The sequence below is a fragment of the Tenrec ecaudatus genome, chromosome 10, assembly GCF_050624435.1.
Source record: "Tenrec ecaudatus isolate mTenEca1 chromosome 10, mTenEca1.hap1, whole genome shotgun sequence".
Lineage (NCBI taxonomy): Eukaryota > Metazoa > Chordata > Mammalia > Afrosoricida > Tenrecidae > Tenrec > Tenrec ecaudatus.
The window spans coordinates 131,672,875-131,689,307 of record NC_134539.1 but is presented as its reverse complement, the minus strand read 5'-3'; the positions used below and the strand labels follow the sequence as shown (position 1 = coordinate 131,689,307).

Genomic DNA, 16,433 nt, shown 5'->3' with positions numbered 1-16,433 from the left:
ACAGTGCGCCCCTAGTCAGGCGGGGTCACTGTTGGGGAGCCTGCCCAAGAAGACAGACTGTGGGCGGGGGGGCCAGGGCCCCCGGACACCCCCACGCACACGCACGCGGCAGGCCAGGGATGCGGGCCCGTAAAGCGGGCGCGCCGAGAAGGACCGGGCTCAATGGAAAGCTACTGGGCAATTCGGGGGAGAATAGGGTCAAAACGAGCCTGCAAGGACGGGGGGCGGTGGTTTGGGGTGGGAGCGAGGCAAGCGGAGGGCTCAGGGACCCGCGGGGAGAAAGGGGTTAAGCCGGGCAGGGCCCCCAAGAAGGGAAGGGAGGAGTCACCGCCGGCCGCGGGCTCCGCGCGCCTCCGGGCGAAAACAACAGGCCGTCCCGGCCAGCGAGGGGTTAAGGGGGCGGGCCTGGAGGGGAGCCACGTGCCGAGGCGGAAGGCCATTGGTCCTCGCGGAGTTGTTTGTGCGCGGCCATTGGCGGCGCCGGGCGCCGCGGCAAGTGGATTGGCTGGGGTCCGAGGCCCCCGCTCGGCCCGGTGGGGGAAGCTGGCGTCGGAACCCAGCGGCCGACTCGGGCTGGACCGGCTGGGCCGAGCGGAGCGGCGAGCGCTGCGCTGGCAGTGACCGAGCCGGAGCCCGAGCCCGAGGCGGAGCCCGAGGCGCGCCCGCCGCCGCCATGCGCTGGGTGCGGGCGCTGCTGAAGAACGCCTCCCTGGCAGGGGCGCCCAAGTACATCGAGCACTTCAGCAAGTTCTCCCCGTCCCCGTTGTCCATGAAGCAGTTCCTGGACTTCGGTACGAGCGGGCCGCCGGGGAGGGCTCGGGGTCAATGGAGGGGTCCCGGGCGGCGAAGAGAGGCCCTGCGCGGCGGGCAAGGCTTGCCAGCAAGAGTGTGGGCAGGGAAAGGTTAACGGGGAGGAAGGAAGGGAAGGACCGGGGCTGAAAGGGTTAAGCGCACCCCGCGAAAGAGGGACTCTGGGTTGGACTACTAATGGGAGGTCTCTGCTTCCTCCTGGGCTGTGTAGGAGGGCTTGGGGAGGGGGGTGGACAGAGCTGGACAGGAGTAGGGCGGCATTACAGGGTTAACGTGCATTATGACTAGTGTAGAGAAGGAATGTCGGGGTGCTAGTGTCTGGAGCCAGGCAGAGTTGGGGAGGCGTAGCCATCTGTTAGGAGGAGACCTGGCCTGGCTGGGCACCAAAGAGAGAGCAAGAAAAGGGGCTCAGGACATGCCAACTGGAGGGGGCACTGGCCAGAATACTGGCTCTCCGAGGGAGCTGCCCCCCCCCCAACTGTCCCAGTGGACAAGGGCACTTGAAGATCAAAGCTGCCCTAGGCTAGCACCCTGCCCAGGGTGGGCTGGGCCCGAGGCACTGTGAGGTGGGTGGAGCCAGGCTGTTCCTACCCAGGGCTGTCCCGGGATGGTCTCCACCCCTCCCCCAGTCCCCCCCAGTCCCCTAGTGTCTGAGATGAGAGGGCTCTGGGGCAGCAACAAGGCTGGGCCAACGTGGCAGTTGAAGCAGGCGTTGTGTGGGCCTTGTTTATCTCCGTGGTGCCAGCTGGAGGCTGGGGTGGGTGGGGGCTGTGCCCAGGTCTCTGAAGGAAGCCTCATGGCACAGGGGTGAAAGCACTTGGCTGCTGACCTAAAGTTCAGCAGTTTGAACCCACGAGCAGCTCCACAGAAGGATGAGGCAGGCAGCTTCCGTAGATACTGGCAGCCGTGGAAACGTGGGGCAGTCGAGCCCCAGTGAGTGTGGTGAGGGTTTGGCCCAGCGATTGGACCTTTCTCAGGTTACAGCTGCATCACTGACTGGAGGGAGGGGGCAGGGAGGAGGCCACAGACATGAGGGCACCTGTTGCCCAGGACTTGTTCTCCCACCCTCTGGCCGGTTTGCTTCTTAAGGCTCTTGTACCCACTGCCAGTCCCAGCCGCTGCCCTGCCTGGAAGGCCCCATGTCCCAGCTGGGAGGAGCTCAAAGACAAGTCCCGCCCCTTCTTAGTGCAATGGGAGAAACAGAGACCTACAAAAGGGAGGTGACACACCCCACACCCCGAGTGGCTCGGTCCTGCACACCTGGTCTTCTGGAAGCCTGGAACCAGACTGAGGTATTTCGCCTCATCCAGGGCCCTGTTTGTCTCGCAGCTGGGCATTGGTGCTGGGGTCACTTTGCAGTGGGCACCAGGGCCAGCCTGGGTGAGGATGGACACCCCGAGCTGCAGGGGTGTCAGGGCTGACCAGCCCCTAACATCATCACGGGTCCGGTAGGCGCAATTGTACAGTGATAATAAGCAAAGATTATAGTAAAGTCAGAGAGCATGAGAGATAGAAGGGAGATTGAAGTAATGGAGTCAGACACATTTCATGGTAGCATGCTCACCTCAGCCTCACTTGGTGGTCTTAGTGGAGGGAGAGAGAGATCTTTATTGCTAACCAAGGCTTTTATATTCTCTGGGGACCTGCAAGCCCCTAATTACAGGTAAGGACATACATCACAGGAAAGGGTTGTGCTACAGGTAATACAGTAATGGGAGCGGGGTGATCTAGGGGTATCCACGCAATAGGAAGGGGAGGTAATGGGGGCACACATGTGACAAGATGGGGGGATCCTAGATTCAGGGAGGCAGCTTAATTTTGGATGTCACTGAGCGGGTTTGACCTGGTCTCTGGCTCACTATGGAAACCATTATCAGTAGGTTGTAAACCAAACCTGCCCGGACCAAACCTGCAAGCCTTTAGGGAGAAGTAGCCCATTGTCCTCAACAGCAGGGAGTGGGCCCTACCTGTGGGACCAGTTATCTGGCAACTGACTGCCTTCAGGGAGGTAACTTGACAATCATTTACTATTAGTTGCAAGCGGTGTCCTAAGTCTAACATATATTTTGGGGAGACGACTTGGGAGAAATGTTTCTGTTTCCCACACAGTGGTCCCTGCTTAGCTCCCTACCCTGGGCAGGGATAGATTTCCCAGACCCCTCTACCCACCTGAATCAATCCCCCTAAGTGGATGTCTACTAGGAGGGGAGGGGAGGGGAGGGAGGCGAAGAGTGATCCAGGCAATCTTCCCTGGAAGGAATTGCCCCAAGGGCTGGGCAGGGTACGGGGAGGTATGCTCCTGCAGGCAGGAGACCTGCCTGGCTCCTGCTCTTGGCCAGGGCACTTCCTCTTGGAGCCCTCAGTCCCGGAAGAGTTTGGTTGGCCAGCCCTGTGGCCCTGGCAGCAGCTGCCTCATGGTTCCAGGCTCATCCCTCTCTCCTCCCCGCAGGGTCCAGTAATGCCTGTGAGAAAACCTCCTTCACCTTCCTGAGGCAGGAGCTGCCCGTGCGCCTGGCCAACATCATGAAGGAGATCAACCTGCTTCCCGACCGGGTGCTGAGCACACCCTCGGTGCAGCTGGTCCAGAGCTGGTGAGACTCCTGGCCAGGCCCCTGCACCCTTCCACTCCATCTCCAGGAGTCCCCCGGCTCAGGGGCAGGGGCTGTCTTGCGGGGGTAGGGGCAGAGCAGAGTGCCTGGGAGAGACCAGGGGAGTGCCCAAGGTCACGGGAGGGACCGTAGGTCAGAGCAGGGCCTGAGTTTGGTAACTTTTGGGGACCTGGAGAAGCAAGAAGATGTATCGGGTGAAGAGATGCCATGACCCCAGCCCTAAGGCAGTTCCAGTGTGGGCAAACACTCGGACCCAGAAAACCAACCCCAAACAGCTCAGGAGGGCAAAGACCAAAGTTTATGGTAAATGGCTGAGTAGAATTCACTTAAGAACTCTGTCCCCAGTTAAGTAACAGAATGCCATTAGCCAACGGCTGATCACATGAAGCATTAACCAGGGCCTACTCCGTGCCCATTGGACGTGAGTGGCACTCACTCAGGAATCGTCTAGGCCGGCAGTGGCCGCCTGGCTGCGGTTTGGTTTGGGTTGGAGGACCGCGCATGGCGCCCCAGCTGTGCTACGGCTAAGGAAACCACAGCAGCGGCCCCTGGGCATCCTAGAGCTCATGCCTGTGAACAGACTTCTCAAAATCAAAACACACCCCAAGTCAACCACCCTGAGGAATACCACTTTGATTCCCAAGTTCAAGCCAGCGGACTCTGGCAGTTTGAAGCCCCGACCACCGTCATTTGGCCGTTTGGAACACCCAGAGGCGTTAGACAGAAGATACCCCTCCACTACCTTCCCGCCCCTCGCCAAGCCCTGTTCCGGTGCCATCTGTTGGTGCCCTTCCAGCAGGTGCCTCAGGCGTGAGCAGGCATGTCAGCGACTTCTCGAGAATCGTGCTGAGGCAAGTGTTCACACACACGGTCGGTGCGTGCACAGGGAACGCTGGCTGAGTCAGAAGCGATGGGACAGCTGGACACACACAGGAGGACTCTGTCACTGGCTCTTAGGGCTTCTGCGGGCCACAGTCCCCGAAGGAAGGGAAGGCCATTCTTAGCTAAAGGGACAGCTTATGTGAAGGCGTGGAGGCCAGAAAGGCCTGCTAGGGCGTCCAGGAGCGGACTTGCAGGTGCTGCACTGACTGTGACGGGGCCGAGAGATCTGAGCCTGGTTTCCACGAGGCCCAAGCAGGTCACCCGTGCTGGGCCCTGCCCCTTGCAGTTAGTTCTAGGGCCTCCGAGCCAGCGCACAGTTCCTGCCACAGGCCAGTGTGGAAGTCACGGGAAGGAGGCCGAAGGTACCATCTGTTGCCCACAGCCCTCGTCCAGTGTATTCTGGCGCACTGACCTGGCTTCCTCACTCCAGGAGAGAGCCGACTGTGGGCGTGGGGGCCGTGTCGGCGACTCCCCTGGGGCTTCTCCAGTCCCTCCCTGAGAATCATTTACACACGTGGGCTTTCCTCACGCTGCCCTCCAAGCTTGGAAGTGGTGGTGAGCACAGCAGGAGAGAGGAGTTAGACAGCAGAGAGCCCTTCCCCAGGGGGTGACTCAGCTCTGAGGCCAGCAGGCCAGAGAGGACTGGATCATGAGTGTTCTGACATACTGCAGAGACAACCTACTGGGGGAGGGGGGCTTCTGGAGAGAAATGGGGATTGGCTGCAGCAAGAGAGATGGTTTGAGGGCAGAAAGGACCTTCTGACAGGTACAGACAGGGCGACTGTCCCTGGGAGAAGTCCCTGCCAGCAGGCACGATGGAGAGGTGGACATGGGCACGGCTGCACAAGAGGCAGGGGCTTGGCACCAGGGGGCCAGCAAGAGGACTACTGGCCTCAGTGTCCGAGATACCAAGAGAAAACCTCCCTGCAGAAAGGGGGCATCCTGGATGAAGGCTCCCGTCAGCCGTCCGTCGGCATGGCTAAGCGAGTGTCCACTCAGCTGGGGGAAGGGTTGAGGCTGGACTTGCTGGAGGGTGGCTGAGAAGTCCTGGTTCTAGATCAACCCGCCCAAGTTTGGTCCAGTGAGACCATGCATCGGAGTTGGCTGGAAAATAGCAGAAAGGCCTGCATGTAGCTTCTTACTCCTGCCCCCAACTACCACCAAGTCCACTCGCCAAATGGCCAACACCATGGGCCTCAGGCCATAGCACGGTTTCCAGTGACTGATTTTTCAGGAAGAAATCACCCGGCTGTTGAGTTACCTCTGGAAGGACTTGAACTGGCAACCTTTCAGGGAGCCACTAGTGTGTGAACCGTTTGCCCTGATTCTAGGCGGGCCTTGGCAGGCCGGTTCTGTTGCTGCAGGTCACACGCCAACTGAGCTGCGAGGGTGGGGCTTTAAAGGCACAGGCCGTGCCCCAGGCCAGCGGTGATGTCACTGTGCGGCTCTGCTGGACCATGGAGGAACAACAGTGGTTGCGGCGACCAAATACGTGCTTGGAGGGCTTGCTGTGGGAGGGCAGTGATCTAAGTGCTGATCCGGGTGAGCACACCCTTAGGCCCTGGCCTTGATGCCTGTACTTTAGGGATGAGGAGAGGGAAGCCCAGGGAGGGTAGGCACCCCGTCTGCAGAGACCCAGGGGGTGCAAACAGCTAACCTGGTCGGCTGCCAACCTACAGGGTGGAGGCTTGACTCCATCCAGCGGTGCCTCGGAAGAAAGGCCTGGCAATCCACTGCCCCCGAACATTAGCCATTGGAACCCCTCGGGAGCACCGTTCTTCTCTGACACTGGGGGGGGGGGTCACCCTGCATCAGAATTAAGTCCCCAGCTGCTGTTGTAGGAAGTGGTGGGGCCAGGATTTGAAGCCAGGCAGGGAGAGCTGTGTGCCGGAAAGTGAGGTAGACTCAGCTGTGCCCTGATGGGGGAATGGGATGGGCCTTGGAGCAAGGTGGAAGAGAAGTCTCTGACATCACAGAGTGGAGGACCCCCACACCGCCAACAGGAGCTCCCAGCAGGTGCCAGGCCGCAGGTTGCCAAAGTTGGCAGCCGCAGCCCTTCTGGGTGGATGGGGTCTCCTCTGGGCGAGGGCTTGTCCCTGAGGTCACAGTGCAAGCCAGTGGGGCGCAGTGTTCCCTGGACGGAGCCCTGTGTGCTGGCTTGTGCTGCTCGGTGTCCCAAGCAAACCTGTGGAGTCATGGGCATTTGCTTCCAGGAAAGGGAGGGTTAAGGCAGAGTTGCCAAGTGGGATCCAATGGCAGTGAGTCACTCCTGTCACTAACAGAGGCTCTGTGGGGGCTGCCGGGAAGGAGGAGGAGAAGATAAGGCCACTGTTGCCTTTCCTGATCCGCCCCACTCCCTGTCAGTCAGGTGTGGAGCCTGGGTTCACCCCGCAAGCAAACCCCACCCACCCACCACGCACCTCCACAGCCAGTCCTTGTCCTTGAGGCCAGCACCGCACAGCAGTGGCCCCGGCACTCTTTCCACGATGGCTGTAGAAGTGTGGGCTTAGCCTCGCCCTCCCGGGGCCTCACACAGCCCCCTGAAGCGGCTGCTGCTTTGAGTCCACTGGTGGAGACGGGCACCTGCACCTCTCAGGGATATCTCTGGGGCAGAGCTGCAGAGAAACCCGGATCTGCCAGATTTGGGGCCCACACTGCCTTCCACCCTTCCCCAACCACAACTGTCACCTCTCCTGCAGTGCAGGGAGCCACCACCACCATCCCTACACACACACACGCTCCCACACATGCCTGCGCACACCCTCCCTCCCCTCCCCGCCACACCAGCGGCAACATCCACAGATTTGCTGTGCCTCGCCCCCACCTCCCTGGGCCCGCCTCCCAAATCCAGGGCACTAGGCTGGCACGAAACAGGCTGTCTTTATTTCTGTCTGTCTGGGTAGGCTTCCACGTGTCCTTGGGCTGTGGGGAGGACACTCCAGATGTTACCCAACCCTTGGCGACCTTGTGTTCTGCCAGGTTCAGCAGGCACAGAGACCCCGCCTGCTTCGGGCTTTGTGCAGGCTGCCAACTGCTCAGCCTGGAAGGGTCCCAGGCCTCCAGAGCTGAGTTAAGCCCGGTTCTCTGTCTGGCCCTCGCAGGGTGGGCAGCCTGGGAGGCAGCACTGTGTCAGTCCTAGTCTCCTCCTTTACAAACCAAGCCCTGCTCCGGGGTGCCTGCAAGCTGGGTGCCAGGTTCCTGGAGGCTTGCTGGAGGATCATCTAGGCAGATCCCTCCCAGCCTGCCCTCTCTCCCTTGGAAGCATGCACTCCGGAACACTCCCTGGGAGGCGCAGGGATGAGCAGAGGGATCCCACACCCTGCTGCCCAGCCAGGCCGCTGTTGGCAGGCTCACGGGGCCTCCTGTGGGCCCATCCTGGTGCCCTTTGCTTCTCTGCACTGCCATGTGACCAGGCCTCAGGTCTGCCCTCTAGAGGCCATTGGGCAGCCATGCAGGGACGGTGCCAGCAGCTGAGGCCCTGCCTTCCGCTGCATGCTGGCACTCCGACCTGCCCCCTGGCCACAGACCTCTGGCCAACCACAGCCAGCCTCCCAGGCCTGACCTCCTCCCTCCTTACCCCCAGCTCTTGAAGGTGGTTCCTGGCCCTGTTGCAGTCTGTCGCCCCTCTTTTTCTCTCCTTTCTCCACCTGTTGTTCCTCCCAGCCCTGCGGGTTCTCCCCCTCCAAGAAGCCTATCGGCATGAAGCCTCCTCCCTCCACCCTCACGCCTCTTGATCCCAGGCCTGGGATAGAGAGCCTCTCTCTGCATAGCAGCCTGTCAGATGGGCCTAGCAGAGTGCCCACCCACCTCACAGGGTTACGGCTCACAGGGTGGTAAGCAGGTGAGCCCAGAGCAGGGGGCTGGCCATTGCTGTGAGCGCCAAGGTAGATGCCGAGCCGTACAGCGGAGACTTGAAGTCAGACAGGCCTGGTTTGAGTCCCAGAGCAGGTGCATACATCACCCTCAGAACCAGTGTCCTTGTCTGCAGAGGGAACTAGTCCCACTCATCAGGCTGTTGGGAGATGAGAGCTGGTGGAGGGCTCTGAGCACCGGGGGCATTGCTGAGCCCTTGGTAAGCATTGGCTCCCCTTTCTCTCAGGAGGGAGAGGTGGGGTCCCTGAAGTGCCACACTGATTAGCCTGGGTGGGAGGAGGGGCCTGCAAGGGGCAGGCTGGGCCCTGGGGAGGAAGCGGATCGGATCTCTTCCCCACCCTCGCACCAGCCACTCAGCTGCCTTGTTCATCCATGTGTTGGGGGCACGGGGCTGGGCCCTGTGGACCCCTCCTTCCCAGGGCTGAGAGACCCCATTTCTGCCAGTTTCCCTGAGTCCATCAGACAGACATTATTGAGGGGACATAACTACTGGGTATATTTTCATTGTGAATAAGTACATACGTATTTTAAAACACCTCCTTTTCCGGATGTGGAACAGCAGGTCCAGAGAGGTCCCACAGCCCACTCCCCAGCGGGGTCTGCAGCTGGAAGTGGACCAGCCGGGATTGGGGGTGGGCTGAGCCAGCTCCCAGACTAGCTCTCCCCCACTATGTGTCCACAGGCCCAGTGAGGCTCGAGGGGTCACAGCCCCGGATAGGCCAGAGCCCCGGAGACTGCCGAGGCGGGGGGAATGAAATGGGCTGCCATTCCTCCCCTCTCAGCCACTCACTCGGGAGCCCTGCTGGCACAGTGGTGACGTGTTGGGCTGCGAACTGCAAGGGTGGCAGTTGGAAACCAGCAGCCGCTCTGCAGCAGAAAGATGGGGTGTGGGCAGTTCTACCCCGTGGGGTCACTGAGTTGGCATCCACTTGATGGCAGTGAGTTTGGCTTTTGTTTTTACCTACTCAATGCTGATGAGGCTGTTCCCCACCCCCACGCCCAGCGACTCTCTAGGACAGAGCAGACTGCCCGTGGCATTCCGAGGCTTGCACTCTGTATGGGCGCAGTTGGCCTCGTCTTCCTGTCTTACAGCAGCTGGGAGGTTAGAACTGCTAGCCTTGCACCTGACCCCTCCAGGGTTCTTCTCTTATCAACGGGGCCTCTAAAGCCAGTTGCCATTCCTGACTCCTGGTGATCCTGCTGAGCTTTGGGAAGTAGATCGCCAGGCCTTTCTTCCGTACCACCCAGGGCTATGCTCTCTAAGAGCAGTCGTTAAGGTCTAACTACATAACTGAGTGTGCTGTCAGGGAGACTGCCCCCCCTACTCAGGAAGGGGATTGATTGGGAAGACCGGCCCGGCATGGCCACCAGTACAGCCATGTGGTGTCCACAGAGAGTCGGGGCAAGAGCTGGGTGCTGCTGCCAAGTGGGGGGGGGGGGGCGGGAAGGCAGGCCTTGCCCAGCCCGGAGCTGAGGCCAATGTCCCCACCCGCAGGTATGTGCAGAGTCTCTTGGACATTATGGAGTTCCTGGACAAGGACCCTGAGGACCACCGCACCCTGAACCAGTGAGTGAGGTTGGATGGGGGAGCAGGTGCAATCCAGGGCATCTGAAGGAATGAAAGCTGGGAGAGGAGAGAGCCCCTGCTTTAGGCAGCCCCAAGTTTGCTGGGAGAGACAGACTCCATTCTTGGGGAGGCCTTTTCTCTCAGAGATAGCCTCTGCCCTCCATGAGCCCCGAGTCTGAAGGGAGAGGCCCAGGCCTTGTCTTGGGGGACCCCACTCGGAAGAACTGTGAACCTGCAGAGGAGTGAGGTGCAGGGTGGGATTGTGGGAGGGCATGGCATGTGGGCAGGCACTATGGGTGAAGACACGGGAGGGGAGTGGTGGGGAGCCTGAGGGGTACCCCCCAGGGCTGGGCAGGAGCAGACACTGCCCATCCCCGGCAGGTTCACAGACGCCCTGGTCACCATCCGGAACCGCCACAACGATGTGGTGCCCACCATGGCGCAGGGGGTGCTGGAATACAAGGACGCCTACGGCGATGACCCGGTCTCCAACCAGAACATCCAGTACTTCCTGGACCGCTTCTACCTCAGCCGGATCTCCATCCGCATGCTCATCAACCAGCACAGTGAGCGGGGCCGGGGAGGGGGGCACATCAAGGGGGATGCTCGGGAGCCCTCAACAACGAGGCACTGGCCCCAAAGTCTACAGAGGAAACCACAACTTTGACCGCCGGTCGATACTCAAGTGCTCTCAGCATGTGAAACGAGGTCACCCTTCTAGAAAGTGTGAAGTTCGGTTTTCCTGGAAGCGCTCAGGGCATTCCCAACCCGTTGGTGTGTAGCTTCGCACACTCCGGTGTTTACTGTGATGGTTGAGAAATCAGCCAGGCTGCTCAGTCATCTCAAACGCAGGCTGGTAAAGATGACCTGTAAGTGTTCCAACAAAACCCAGACGCGATGCAATGGGGCATCTGGGCTCCTTTTCCCGGGAGCTGGGAGCAGGGTAGAGACTTCCAGAAAGATGGTCTAGACATGGCCTGAGGAGGGCTGGGGTGGGGGGGGTGCATCTTGAGACTCGGTGTACCCCTGGAGCACAGTACAGGCAGCAGACAGTGCCTCCCCGGGGGAGGGAAAGCTTGGGGGACCTTGCCAATAGCCCGTTCTCTCCCCACTCCCAGCCCTGATCTTCGAAGGCAGCACCAACCCAGCGCACCCCAAACACATCGGCAGCATTGACCCCAACTGCAGCGTGTCTGATGTGGTGAAAGGTGAGATAACCCCACTGTGTCCAGCCCGTAGGCCGCCCGCCCCCCCAGACTCGGAAGTGGACCCCTCCCCGCGTGGGCAGGGCCCCTCCCTGTACCATTCCTGTTGGCAATGCCCAATGGCCCTGCCAAGAGAACTGCCCGCTGGGTGGACCATGCCCCCCGCCCTGACTGGCCCTTCTCTTCTCTCAGATGCCTACGACATGGCCAAGCTCCTGTGCGACAAGTATTACATGGCCTCACCTGACCTGGAGATCCAGGAGATCAACGGTGAGGGCGCGCAGGAGCGTGTACGTGCACGTGGGGTGGGGGCAGGTGCGAGGCGGGTTCTCAGTCGGGGGTTCTTCCAGAACCCCCGGTCACAGTGACTTAACTCTGAGGAATGCTTGCCCCTCTCCAGCCTCCGGGACGGCACGGTCAAAACTGGCTACCTAGTCATAGCTGAGCGCCAGCCTGGAGGAAGAGGGAAAGGGGGAGTGGAAGGCAGGGCCTAGGGGGTGGACACCTCACTTGCATAAATCACGTGGCTGCAGCCAGCTGCAAGGAAGGGTGGACATTTAGAAAATGGCTGGGCAGCTGTGTGCTCCGTTGAAACTTGGGAGAGGTTCTCCTGTCAAGACAAGAAGGACCCACTGGACATGAGAACATGGACAGAGCGGCCAGGAGGCCTCCCCAGGGAGGGGCACCAGAGGACCAGTGGGGGGGGGGAAGTAGAAGGGTGAGGAGCTGGACAGACTGGGGGCCACGGGGAGGAGGCAGAGTTCTGAGTGCAGTGGAAAGGTGGGCACAGAGTGTGGCATTCTGAAGATGGGGGTTGCATGATGGGACAGGAGGAAAGTCAAAGGAAATAGAGGAAAGAAGTAGGAGGCAAAGGGCATTTATAGAGGTCTAAATACAGGCATGTACATATGTAAATATATGTATATATGAGGATGGGGAAATACATCTATGTGCATATATTTATAGGTTTTAGTATTAAGATAGCAGGTGGACATTGGGCCCCTACTCAAGTACTCCCTCAATGCAAGAATACTTTATTCTATTAAATTGGCATTCCATGCTGCTCACCTTCCCAACATGATACCTGAAGACAAACCAGGTGCATAAGCAAATGTGAAGAAAGCTGATGGTGCCCAGCTATTAAAAGAGATAGCTTCTGGGGTCTTAAAGGCTTGAAGGTGAACAAGCTGAGAAGCACACCAGCCTGTGTGATCACAAGGTGTCGATGGGATCAGGGATCAGGCATCAAAGAAAAATCATTATCATTGTGAATGAAGGGAAGTACGGAGTGGAGACCCAAAGTCCATCTGTAGGCAACTGGACATCCCCTTACAGAAGGGTTGTGGGGAGGAGACAAGCCAGTCAGGGTGCAGTGTAGCAATGATGAACATACAACTTTCCTCTAGTTCTTTAAGGTTTCCAACTCCCCACTATCATGATCCCAGTTCTACCTTACAAATCTGGCTAGACCAGAGGGTATACACTGGTACAGATAAGAGCTGAACACACTGGGAATCCAGAATCGATAGACCCCTCAGGACCAATAATGAGAGAGCGATACCAGGGAAGGTGGGGGAGAAAGCGGGAACCGATCACAATGATCTACATATAACTCCCTCCCAGGGGGACGGACATCGGACAGTGTAAGACATGAAAAATAGCCATTTATAAATTATTGAGTTTGTTAGGGAGGGTTGTAGAAAGCCCCCAATAAAATGATTTTTAAAAGATGGGGCTTGGAGGAACAGAAAAGAATTCAAGAATACCAGTATGGAGGTTTCTGCAGGAATCCAGGGATGGAAGGCTGGGTCATTTGCACAAGCAAAGCCAGGGATGTGTGGCAGATCAGGCTGTGCCTGCAGAGAGGAAGGTCCGATGGCAGCCCATTGATGCAAAGGAACTGAAGGTGGATGAGCCAGAGGCAGGATCCAGACCCAGCACAGAGCAAGCAAGCCGTCCCCTGGCACCCACCTACCCCTGCCCCTGCCCAGGAAGTGGGCCCGGCCCAAAGGAGACCTCGGATTTGCATCAGGGCTGTGCTCCGTCGGAGGCAGGGGTTGGATTCCACCTCATGTCACAGCAGATCCCATCTGGCCCAGCCAACTTAACAAAGCCTGAGCCCGTCACTCACTCCAATCACACCAAGATAGATGGGTGGAGATGAGAACCCTCTTGAAGGACTTGCTGGCGAGGAGGGAGGTGCCTGGGGAAAAGGGCAGGGATCTGGAAGTAGTACCCACCCTCCCACCCCTGATACACACCAGCTCCTCAGCTAGTGTACCCAATGTTTCACACCTCTCTACCTTAGAGTCACCTGCCCACGTCCCTTAGCTTCCAGTTCTAGTCCAAGCTGGACTAGACTGGCTGTCCTGCCACAGGCCCCTCTGCGTACTACCCTGCAGGCACCAAAGGCCAGGCTGGATCAGCGTCTGCCAGTGCCCCAGATTGTAGCCTGGTGTCAGGGATGGGGTTGTGGGGTGTGCACCTAATGGGTGGTTGGGTGGTCAGGTAGACAGGACGTAGGATGGGTGGCTGTGGGCCGGACAGGTAGTTGGTTGAATGGGCACCGGATGGTCAGGCTGTGCTGAGGGATGGACTGGCTGCTGGATCCTGAGTATAAGGTCGTGACTTTGACAATTTCCTGTTCTTTGGCCTTGACTTTCCTGCAGCATCCAAGCCCAAACAGCCCATCCACATGGTCTACGTCCCCTCCCACCTCTACCACATGCTTTTTGAGCTCTTTAAGGTGAGGAGAGATGGAGGGGGAGCCCCTTGGGGGCCAAGGTTTGGGGACTAGGCAGCTCTCACTGTGTCCTGTCTGTTCTCCCTGCAGAATGCCATGCGAGCCACCGTGGAAAGTCACGAGTCCAGCCTGGTTCTGCCCCCCATCAAGGTCATGTTGGCCTTGGGAGAGGAAGATCTGTCCATCAAAGTATGCCCTGGGAACCCGGGAGTGGGCGTGGGGAGGACGGGGCTAATTCGGCATCCTCCAGGTCCCCCACCTGCCAGCAGGGCTCTCATCCTCCCCTGTGGGGTGGGCTCAGGGCGGCTCCTGGGGACGGAGGTGCCAGGGAGGGAGGGCCGTCGTGGAAAGCTCAGCTCAGGAGAACCCCTGACGCGGCCCATGTCCCCCAGATGAGTGACCGAGGAGGGGGAGTCCCACTGAGGAAGATTGAGCGGCTCTTCAGCTATATGTACTCCACAGCACCCACCCCCCAGCCCGGCACCGGGGGGACCCCGTTGGTGAGAAGGCGCCACACCAGCCCCCTTCTGCTTGTCCAGCACCAATACCGTGGCTGCATGTGGGGACCCACGTCTCCCACCCATCAGTGTTTGTCTGCCAAGGTCTCCCTTCTGTCTGCCCCCCCTGCATGACCACCTTCCTGTGCACTATGTTCAGCTACCCAACAGCTTCCTGTACCCCCCTCAGGGAGGGTCTACCATTCAGTCCCGCAGATTGGGAGCCAATCTGACCCTCCCCACATCTGGTCCCCTCCCCACCCTCTCCTCCTCCCAGCGCATTACATACACCCCACTGCAGCACCTGAGCTTTCTCTTTGCTGTGCCCCAGCGCTGGGGCGATACCCCATGTAACCCCAGCTCAGCTCCCTGCACTCACTCCTGTGTGTCCCATCAGCACCCCAACACCTGCCCCAGCAGCCGCCAGGTGCCAGCATTTCACCCCCTGCTCCTGCCCCCTCCTAGGCTGGCTTTGGTTACGGACTCCCTATTTCCCGCCTCTACGCCAAGTACTTCCAGGGGGATCTGCAGCTCTTTTCCATGGAGGGCTTTGGGACCGATGCTGTTATCTATCTCAAGGTGAGGCCTGTACAGAGCCCCGGGATGAGGGTGCACCCCAACACTTAGACTTCACGCCCAGCCAGTCTCATTCAGGGAATCGGAGCAGAGCTAAAGTTCCTCAGCCCGGCTTCCGCCCCTAGACCCTCACAGCTTGGTAGACACTTTCAGAGAGCCCATACCCAGGATTAAGGCCTTGCTCTGAAGGCCCTGTCCACCTTAGACCGGAAAGGAGGGGCACGTTCCCGCAGAGAGAGCTGTCCTTAGCTCTCCTCCCCTTTCTTGAAGGGCGGGGCCAGGCACCCAGAGACAGACCCTTTCCTGGGCACCCCCAAGAGGCCTGTGGGCTGGGCTGTGGGGGAGGGGTGTGGTGGGAGTGGCAGGGCCAGGCAGTGACTGCCCCCCAACCCCACCCCGCCCCAGGCTCTGTCCACAGACTCGGTGGAGCGTCTGCCCGTCTACAACAAGTCAGCCTGGCGCCACTACCAGACCATCCAGGAGGCTGGCGACTGGTGTGTGCCCAGCACGGAGCCCAAGAACACATCCACCTACCGTGTCAGCTAGGGGCCCCGTCAGTGACACCTGGGAGGATGGACTGCTGCCTCAGGGGCTGGCCACCATGGTGACTGTCCCCATCCGCAAGGTCTGGGGTGGGGGGCGTCTCCCTGATGACCAGGTTCTGTCTGTATGGAATCACTGCAGTGACCAGTCTGTGTGGCCCCTAAGTGCCAATCTCTGTCTCCATGGAGACCCCTAGCAGGCCTCCCTGGTGTCCAATCTCTGTGGGGAAAGCCTGAGAGTTGGGGGACAGCTCCACCCTGCAGGGGGGAGTCCCAGAGATACTTTTCATGGCTGCCCTCTCCAAGGCCCAGCTGTCACGTTTTGCCAGGGATCCTGGGCCCCCCTCACTGCCCTCCTTTCACATGGATGCCCCTGCTTGCCTTAACCCCCAGCCCTGGGCCTGGCCTGCAGTCAGTGGTAGGAAGGTCGTGGGTGCCCCCAGATCTGGGGTAGAGAAGGGGGCCGGGGGGGCAGTCCTGCTCCCCCACGAGGGCCTGATGCGGAGCAGTCTGGGAGCCAGAGAAGTGCCGCCCAGCTGAGCTCAAGCCCTGCAGGCACCCAGTAGTGCACTCTCCCTTCCCAGCCCTCCCGGCATGTCCTCATGCACATACCACCGCTGCTCCTGGCCCTGCCTGCGCCCCACACCCCAGCTCCGCCATCCCCAGCTCCCGCGTGCCTGGGGTGGCTTTCCTTCTAGAATGCTCTGTGTACATAGCTAGTTTGGTAGCCCCTTCCCTGCACATGGGGTTAGTGTGTGTACTCCTTCCCTCCCACCACCCCCCCGGCATGGTGGGACTGACCCCACAGTAAAGACATCAGGAATGAGACTCGGGCCTGGTTACTTTCCTGGAGGGCGGGGTGCAGGAGCCTGTGGCCAGCCAGGGCCATGCAGTCACACCTGGCAGCCCAGGATGGATGTGTGGTTGTGTTCACCCCCCACGACACAGCCCCGCCCCCCAGCCCCAGCTGGGGCCAATAGAGGGTCACTGGCACGCCAAACGTGTTTATTGAGATAAATGGAGACCCGCCTCCCCTTGCATGCAGGTGGGCACCTTACCAGACACAGGTGCCTTCCACCCTCCGGGCCCCTCCAGCAGCCCCCTTCCCAGCCCAGAGGCAGAGGGCCAA

The 16,433-nt window shown here is 59.8% G+C and overlaps 1 protein-coding gene across 1 annotated transcript; it reads left to right on the top strand.

Moving 5' to 3' along the window:
- The first annotated feature begins 498 nt into the window (after positions 1-498).
- Positions 499-16,132, top strand: PDK2 (pyruvate dehydrogenase kinase 2). Its single transcript, XM_075561643.1, has 11 exons — positions 499-791; positions 3,260-3,401; positions 9,670-9,741; positions 10,123-10,307; positions 10,860-10,949; positions 11,139-11,216; positions 13,616-13,692; positions 13,780-13,878; positions 14,082-14,189; positions 14,652-14,765; positions 15,168-16,132. Exons 1-11 carry the CDS (start codon positions 674-676, stop codon positions 15,306-15,308), a joined length of 1,224 nt encoding a protein of 407 aa, XP_075417758.1. The 5' UTR covers positions 499-673; the 3' UTR covers positions 15,309-16,132.
- Positions 16,133-16,433: the final 301 nt, after the last annotated feature.